Raw genomic sequence first — 9,249 nt, 5'->3', positions numbered from 1 at the left:
TTCTGAGCCTCCGTCACTCTCCCAATCCTAACGTAGGTGTCTGCATACTGTAACTTGAAACAAAGGTGTAAGTACTGTAGGGAGACTGAGTTAAGATACAGCCCCTGTAGCAGTTCCTATTTTTTTATTGTGTTTTTCATTTTTTTATCGTTCACTTCAAATAGGGAAACTGGCGAGGTGGGATTAATCCTCCCTGCCTCGCTCTTGTCTTGTGTATATTTATGGGATGGGAGGTAATTTAAAAAGAGGATGTACAAGAGCTGTTGTGGAGTAGCACCAGGGGACCTCTGTCATCCGTCTTGGCAGAATGACTGGGCTGGCATGCCAGAGGCCGAGCTAATTGGTTCATTTCACTTTGTAATTTAGCAAAACACTGCTGTTGAACCAAAACCACGCATCTGCAAACAGGGAGTATTTCAGGAATAAAAAGATGCCTGTGAGGTTTTTTAGAACAGATCCAACAAGCTCCCAGCAGCCCCATGGGTTAAGGAAAAATTTTCTGAAGACAGAATTAAAATCTTGCAGGTTTGCAGGTTTTGTTTTTTTATTTTAATTTCAACAGCAGCTGGGGGGGGAAGGAAAACTCCTGTTTGCCGCTGCTGTGCGTGGAGCAGCAGCCTGGGTCTGTAAATAGTACCGTGATAACAAATAGTGCTAGCCTAATCTCTCAAACCAGGGTTTTTCCTTTGTCGAGTGTAACTCTGCTGTAGATTTTGGTGTCAATACAATGTTTATGTATGTAGAGCAAAAACATTTAAAAACAAAGAAAAAGAAATCTTTTAAGTGTCACTGAGGAAAAAAAATACAACCACGTGAACGTGTCTGGTATATAAAAAACATGCTTTACATGATGATAATGTTGTTAGCCTTAGCTCTTAACAGTGTTTAATCCACCTGTGATGGCCATCGGTGCATATTTCAAATGTGTTTTTGCTGTTTAGAGGTAGATACATAACAATTAAGTGTTCGCTGTGTTTTTACGTGTTCGCCACATTGTGTAAATATGTCTGTTTGGTCCGAGATGATGATGATGATGATGACGTCCAGACAGTTTTTGGTCAGACTCTTACCCTGTCCCCCTCTACAGATAGTTTTAGTCTCACTCGGCGTAACGACAGGCCAATGCAATATTTATGTAAGTAATAAGTCTATTTGCATTTATATGGATTCATCTTTTTTGTGCTCAGTAACTGTATGTCTGTCATCAGGGTGGGAAATGTTTGTGTTGTCTCGCTTTTAGTGCACAGAGCACCATGTTTGTATTTAAAGACATCATTCTCCTTTCACAAAAACTCCATGAGGTGGTTTTGTTTTAACTAGCAAAGACTTGGGCTTGTAAAAAAAAAAAAATTATATATATATATATATACATATATATATCGCTTGGGAATTTTTTGTTTTGTTTTGTTTTTTCCCAGCCCGATCGGCTCAAACACTGGCCTTGTTGGCGTGACTGTCGCATGTCTGAGCTGCCGTCTCACTGATCACCCTTCTCCTCACTGTTTATTGTAAAGTGATAGATTAGGCTTCACCTAGTTATGCACCTGTTTTTTAAACACTAATATATTTTATTTGTTATACAGCACATAAACATTAAACTTTATTTTTTTGAACTCTATTGTGTGGCGAGTTCTGTGATCAATGTCGTCCAAATCCGGTTTGAACCTGATCGTGAAAGGTATGCCTGCATCTGTGGGATGGTCCTGGGACTTCACTATTATAACTGATCGTCTGCCCATTTGCCAGAGACTTGCTGAATTCCCTTGAAAAAAAAACTGATGTTGGCCCAAAACTTGAGCTTATTGTCAGCCATAATACTCAAAGTATATCACAATGCCTCCGTTACTTGTTGCGCCTGAAATACTGCTGACCTTTAAAATTAAATAAAATTTTTACTATTATTTTTGAAAGGTTCTTATTGTTTATTGCAATGTTTGAAAATAGTTTAAAAGGTTCTAAAATTAGTTCAAGGTAACAGCTTCCATGTGGTGCGTTGAAGCGATATCAACTGTTGTTAAAAAAGGGCAAGGCTGCAATTTCATGCAATACCACTCAGAACCACAAGGCAGTGCGATGAGTCACGGGGTCAGCACCAGAGCAACTCACTTTGGTTCTTTCATTTAAATAAAAACATAAAAGAGCAAGAACAACAAAAGAATAGTAGAGATGAATGCTGCCACTTTTATATCCTTCACCAGCCCACTTAAAAACCCCAAAATCCCATGGGCTCCACCAAATCTTCACCACCCAATAGGGAGTCCCGGCCTACACTTTTGGAATCACTGCGCTAAGATACTGTTTATCCAAAAATTAATTTAAGCTTGGGTACTATAGTGCAGTCGATTTTGACTTTTTAACACTTTCATTACCAAATCGTATCACTTGGTTTGATATTTTTAGTTCCAAAAGTGGATCAGAATTCAGTTCAGGGAGCACAGTGACCTTTTTGGCCGGTCCATAACAAGTAACTCATTAAGAACACATCCTTATTTATAACCGCAGACCCTCTTTAGTAAATGTGGAGTAGCTGAAAAGAAATATTAAAAGTTTAAAGGAGCACACATCTGAAACACTCAGTAGTGGCAAAATGCTGGCCCCTGGTGGTGAAAAGGTTAGTAGGGTAATGATAAACAGTACCTTTAACCTGCATTCTTTCCAATGGCCAGCAGGGGGCGACTCCTCTGTAAGTCTGATTGCATAGAAGTCTATGATGAAAAAAACACTGCTTTTCTCTTAATCTGTGACCTCAGTAAATGCTTTCCTCATGAGTTTATGGTAAACATTGTCCTAATCAGAGGAAACTGAACCGCCCTCTTGCCCAAATATGGTCGCCTCTGAGTGAAACTGAAACTCCTGGTAATTAAAAAGAAGCATACTTAAAAAAAATAAGCCCTCTTAAGAAACTTTGGCATGTTCACGCACACACCAAAAACAGCATTTTGAGCCATTGCTTAAGGCAGAATAAGAAGGTATGTGACTAATGGGGCAGAAAGCTCTTTGTGGTCCTCCAATAACAGGTTGTAGTCATAGTAACAAACCTAACATTTAGTGATAACAATGTTTAGTGTGATTACATATTAGCTTCCCGCTGCAGGGCGGAGCTCCGAAAGCTACTCGAGAACTCGAGCCGTGAGGAGCGCTCGTCCTCCAGGTGCCACCGAGACACCTCTAAAGAATTCTCTTGTTCTCCTCCTTCTTCTTCTTGTGTTTGTTTTCTTCTTCAGCTTCTTTTTATTTATTTTGGTTTATAGAGATGAATCCCTGCGCCGACCATTTGCATCAGCGTCACATCAACACATTGTGAAACCGGCCGATGACTCACTCTGACGCAGGTCCTTTTCGCATACCTCCCATCATCCTCTCCCTCTCTCCTCCCCCTCTGTCTCTCCACGCGCACGCACACAGACACACACACACGTGGACAGATTTTCTCAGGAGAATAACTCAGCTCATGAACACCCACGCCGTTTTGCTGCTCACAGTGGCAGCCCTGCTCAAACAACCACCCCTCCCCTCCCTGTCCTTCCACCTCCTCCTCCAGTGCAAGTCACTGCTCATGATGATGATGATGATGTGTTGCCGCGGCAACGGCAGGAGGTGGGCGGCTCCACGGGCGGTGGGCGGAAGCCAGCCGCTAAGCGGCGTGGGAGGGATCTGCCGAGTGCACCCATCACCCTCATTTTGAAAGGAGCAGGAATCCGACTGCTTTTGAGAAGGTGTGGGTGTTGGTGAATTATCGCCTCTCCTCCCTGCAGCTTCGTTAGGGATGTTTGTCTCCCCTCCTTCCTTGCTTCCTTCCTTCCCTTCCTCTCTTTTCTTCCTTTGTCTTCTGGTTTTAATGCCACATGCAGAGAAAACGCAGCTTAAACTTTGAGGGCTGCTTTGAGTTGGCAAGTTTTCATGAGTCCTGGAGTTGCTTTTTTAAATTTTTATGCAATATAGCAGAGAAAGAAAGAAACACGAAGCCAGGCTTTAAAAGAAGTTGTTTGTAGTTTTTAAATGACTAGATGAAGTGAAGAAAAGCAAAGCAGGACTGTCTCCAGTCTTTCTTGCTTCCCCTCCCCTTTAATGCAATTTCCCAGCCGTCAGGGTCACACTAGAGTCAATGTAAACACATCAGTATGTAACTTTTACCAAGAGTGAACGTTTGACTCGGTTTGATCATGAACATGGAAAAGATACACATGAATAAGCTGGTCTGAAAATCAGGTAAATACAGCCTCAATGTGAACAGCAACATATGACATAAGACATGTTTAGACATTATTTATCTCATAAAACAAACAAAAATGCAGAAACTGTGTGAAAAACTAAGTGCACCCCATGATTCAGCAGCTTGTAGAAGTACCTTTCACAGCAGTAACTTTACACTTGATCAGTGTGGAGGAGTTTTAGCCCGCTCTTCTTTAGGACATTGCTTCAGGTCATTGAAGTTCATGCACAGCTCTCTTAAATCCACACCACAGCATTTCAGTCAGGTTCAGGTCTGGACTCAGTGACTGCAAGGTGCCCAAATCAAACTAATCAAACTAGCAAAACATCTGCTTTATAGAGGTACTATGGGTTTTCACAGGACTGTTAGTGTATTTTGGCTCAGTTTCTGTTAAATAAATAATGACCCAGTGTACTATGTCATGTGCTGTTGTTCATTTGAGGTTGTATTTATCTCATTTTAAGTCCCGCTAAGGAGTATTTTCATGATGTCCTGCGTTGGTACAATCTTGTAACTTAAAGAGGTAGAGTGTGCCTTATTTTGCACGAGTTTTTTTTAATGTTTTAAGAGAAATTAAATAGGAGACTATAAGAAGCTGTTGTAACACAAACAAGCATATTACAAGCAGATTGTACCGTTAAAAGACTGAACTTCTTTATATTCTTTGGTTTTACAGTAAGTAGGAGGTCATCAGCGAGCTTGTATGTTCAAACCTCTTAGCTTAGAACGAATCCTCTGTCAGAAATGTGCACATGGTCTGGGACATGTTGGGGCACATTTAATCCCACTGATTTTATTTTTAGAAGCTCACGATTGTGCACTAAAACGCCTGCAAGGGCTGCAAAAGTATGTGGACACCAAAAGATGTCTTATATAGTCCAAATGAACAGCAGTAAAACAGCAGGTATTCATCTGCCGCTACTTGCTGTAAAAAGGGATTTTTTTTAACGTAAAAATGTTGATTCCTGTCAAGTAAAAACCCTGTGCGTGCAATTGGTCGGAAGTCCCCTTTGCTTCTGATCACATGGAAATCAAATTTTCAGGCCAAATTCATGAATGTTTCATGTTCAAGTGCACTGGAGGCTTTATTAGTCAGCTCTAATGTGTTTGTTTTATCCTCTTTTGGCTCTCTGGGTGGGTGGAGTTTAGCAAGATAGAGTCAGATAAAAAAAATGTTAAAAAAAAAAGTTTGAGAAAAGTAAAGCAAACACTTTCCGGTGAGTAATCTGCGGTGTAGGTCATTATTTAGTGATGGGCGTCGAGCTCCACCCACGCAGGCCGCAAAGGAGGTCAAAACGAGCATTAAAATGCTGCCTGACTCAGGAGGAACAGGCTGATAATCTGTAATCTGGTACACTCAGCTCTGCAGATTGAATTAGACCTGAGTGTGACACTGTTTGGGAAATTTCTGATGTGTTTTTCTGTGTTTTTTCTGCAGAGTGTGCATGTGGTTCCCAGATTTCTATCAATCTGTCACTTCATGAATGGAAAGAGGCTCCTACACGCCTGTAAGATAGTCTCACATCACTTTCTAACCGGGAGATGGCGCTGTAGATGTTTTTTTCAAGGACACACACACACACACACACACACACACACACACACACACATAAGGCGAAAGTCTGCAGAGAAAGCCCTGAATGTGTGCAACACCAAAGTGAACCACAAGGTGGCAGAGCAGCACAACGCATCAGTGACAGTCCTGCACAGGGCTGCTTTAAGCCTCTTTTTTCCTCACCACTGTGCAGAGACCTGATGCTTTAATATTTATTTAATCACTTTTATATCTCAGGTCTCTTCCAGGGTGTGTTTCCTTATTTTTGCTTATTTGTTTTTATTGTTTTAAAGTTCTACTTGTATCCCTGTAAGGTTTTATAGTTGCATTTTATGATATTTTTTATAGAAGTCTAGTTTTCATTTTTATTTATTACAGGTTACAGGCATGGACAACTGGTGGAGAGTGTGACTGTAACTCAGCTGAATGAATAGGAAGCTTAAAAAAAGGGAGAAGCAGAATATTTTAACATAAACTCAGTAACGTTTGCTTCGCTCGTTTTCAGTCCAGAATGTTTTGTTTCTGTGTTTGTTTGTTTGTTGGTTAAGCCATTTAACATTGAACCAAAAACACACACACAGTTTGACAGCTTAAAATGCTATTTTTTGCACCAATGAGGTGATTCCCAAAGAAATATTAATCTGAGAACTTGTTTTATGTCTGCATAGTGTGTAGTGTGTTCTTAAAAAATTTGAGGAAAATGGAGAAGTGGGGCACAAAAGAGGGATCAGGCGTAGCATAGCCCAGACCTCAACATTATTGAAGCAGTGTGGGATCATGTTGACAGAGAACAGAACAAAAGGCAGAAACATCCAAAGAAGAGCTTTGACTGTCCTTCAAGAAGCCTGGAGAACTATTCCTACTTAAAGACATGGCAAGAAAGCTAAGAGAGTTCAGACTGTACTGAAGAATAAAGATGGTCACACCAAATATTGACTTTCAAACTCATTACTTGTACAATCTCTGATTTTGCCTTATATACTGTATTTACATGTATGTTTGCACATGCCTCAATAAATCACTTCCTATTTTCCTACCAAAGTATAAAGAAATGAGGGGTGACTCAAGATTTCTGCACAGCAGTGTGAGTTATATAGCTGTGCAAGCTTGTTTATTTGAATCATCTGCACATGATTTCTGCAGGCCAAGCATGAAGACTCATGCACATGAGTCAGTCAGAAAATATTAGGCTTAAAATATTTCAATATAGTGATGTTTATGATATTACTTCACTTATATTGTGTTTATTCTTAAATTCTTGTATATGTGTTATGTGATTTCCAGCATTCGTGTGGCACAAATAATAACATTTCTACAACTAAGAGTGCAAAATGTGCATTTAACTTAAAATGAATGCAGACTACATACTTGTGACTCATCCGATAATTAGTTTTTTTCTACTTAACTAAAACTGGATTCCATTGTATGATAAAACATATACTTTCTGTCTCCCCAAAAGTTATGTCTGTGCTACAGCAGCCACAAACAAAGCCTACATGAAAAAGAAGCCTACGTGGATAAAGAAGAGTGGGCCAGTAAAAAATAAAAATAACATGAACAAATAGGTCTAAAATGTATCATGCTTAACATAAAGCAGTTCAAATAAATAGAAAACGTGTAGTAAAACAATAAAATAGGAAATTAATTGAATAAACAATAATAAATGTAAATAAAATACAATGAAATGCTTTGTAAAAACGTGACGTAATACAATATAGTGGCCCTTTAAAGTAAAAGAGCTAAAAGGATTAACTATAATAGATTAAAAACAGCCATTAAATGTAGTAAATTCAAAAGTATGATTGTTTTCGTTATTTATTGTGTTTATAAAGACAAAAATATCGAAACTGTGCCTAAAAACATACAAAAATGGGCAAATACTTATAAATGACATAAACTTGTTCGCTAATTACGGGAAGTGATGGAGATAACGGGACCAAAACACGATTCACAACCGTGGGCGGGACTGTTAGGACTTCTCACCAATTAGGTGCGCCCATGGGTCAAGCCCGTCCAATCACAGCTCACGCGGTGGATAAGGTTGGTTGTATCCCGCTGGGGAGCTTTTTTCCGCTGTTGAGTCAGTGGGAGAACCGTTACACGACCGATACAGCGGCGCTCTCACCGGGAACCGACCTCTACGATCCCTCCACGCGGTTCTATAGTAACTCCACTGCACAGTTCGTCTGTACCACAGGGCTGAAATGTTACATCTTCGGTCTACAGTAACCCTAAAGGAGTTATTCCAGACTCAGCTGAAGCGGCCGCTCACACGTAGGGTCGGCGTTAAAGCAGCACCTGCTCCCGCCGCCTGCTTCAGCACCCTGAGTCCTGATGGACGGTCACCGGGTAGAGGGCGGTTTTCTGGCTGGAGAGCCCCTCAGCACTTGGCCAGGAAGCACGCATTGAGAGGCTTTTGCTCCAATGACTCCACCGGCAAGGACTCTTCAACAGAGAAGTGAGTAACGTTAACAGTAGGACGAACTCAATAGAAAAAAAGGAGCATTTTTAATGGGGCGGTAAACAATCCTGACATCAAGGTGCCTTTACCTTGAGGCTTCTGATTTAAAAAAATAAACTAGTTTTACTTACAGAAAGTACGCGGAATTTAAGAAATGCGTCTAATTTCTCATTGTATTTAAAAATTAATCACTTTACGTATAACACTTGCACAAAAAGGGACGTTATTTGAATTTAGGTTTTTTACAACGTAGTTTGGTGCGAAGGGTCTAACGCGCATCACGCGAAGTAGCTAGCTGCTAGCTCGGATGCTCATTTAGCTCAGCCTGCTAAAGGCTGGCAAGGAGGGTTGAGTTTGCCGGGGAACTGTGCAGGTCAGGGGCTGTAGATGAGGGGGATTATGGGTGCAAGTGATCGGTGATAGTGCGCCCACCTACGGGCTCAGGCCAGTGGAAAGCTCCGGTAGGTAGCGATGGAGGTAAATCCAGCAGCCATTATCGGACAAGTTTAATATATCTAAGATGACTTAGTAGTTCCAGTATGAACCTTAAGGATGTTTTGTGGCATTAACTTGCTCTAAGCGGGTGGCGATTAGTCAGAATGTACTCAACGGAAACTGGTGGAAAGGAAGTAAATTTGAGACGTGTCCGAGAATGGAAGCACATGCAGTGGGGCAAGCCTGATATCGTGACCAGCTGCTGGAGGCTGATGCCTTCATCCATCCAGACTCAGGGAGGCATCAGCCGGCACCAGGTTACCCAGCCGGGTCAGTTTAAACGAAAAATTAAGGACAACTGAAGCTGGTTAATGTTTGGATCTCCACTCCACACCGAGCATCAGCTCCATGCATATTCAAGGTCACCCACTATTGCTTCCATAAGAGTGCAGCTACTGACCTGAATTAATACACTTATATCATTAATTATAAAGCACAGTGTATGTCACATGATGAGAGGCAAAGTAAAGCAAGTCTAAAGTATAGAGGCTTGTTTCTGCCTCTGGGGGGGAGAAAAAAAATATA

At 40.9% G+C, this 9,249-nt stretch overlaps 1 protein-coding gene across 2 annotated transcripts in view; it reads left to right on the top strand.

The window, feature by feature from the left end:
* The first annotated feature begins 7,823 nt into the window (after positions 1-7,823).
* The window catches only part of LOC102195032 (glutaminase kidney isoform, mitochondrial), a 28,403-nt gene continuing 26,977 nt past the window's right edge, over positions 7,824-9,249 (top strand). For both annotated transcript variants that reach the window (XM_005738650.1, XM_005738649.1), the window contains exon 1: positions 7,824-8,226. In XM_005738650.1, coding sequence (XP_005738707.1) covers positions 7,973-8,226 — 254 coding nt within the window. In that variant the 5' untranslated portion in view covers positions 7,824-7,972. The remainder of the gene's footprint in view (positions 8,227-9,249) is intronic.

The sequence above is a fragment of the Pundamilia nyererei genome, unplaced genomic scaffold (genome assembly GCF_000239375.1).
Source record: "Pundamilia nyererei isolate P.nyererei 1_Seehausen unplaced genomic scaffold, PunNye1.0 scaffold00085, whole genome shotgun sequence".
Lineage (NCBI taxonomy): Eukaryota > Metazoa > Chordata > Actinopteri > Cichliformes > Cichlidae > Pundamilia > Pundamilia nyererei.
The sequence above is the reverse complement of the archived record's forward strand: the minus strand, read 5'-3'. Positions and strand labels throughout refer to the sequence as shown.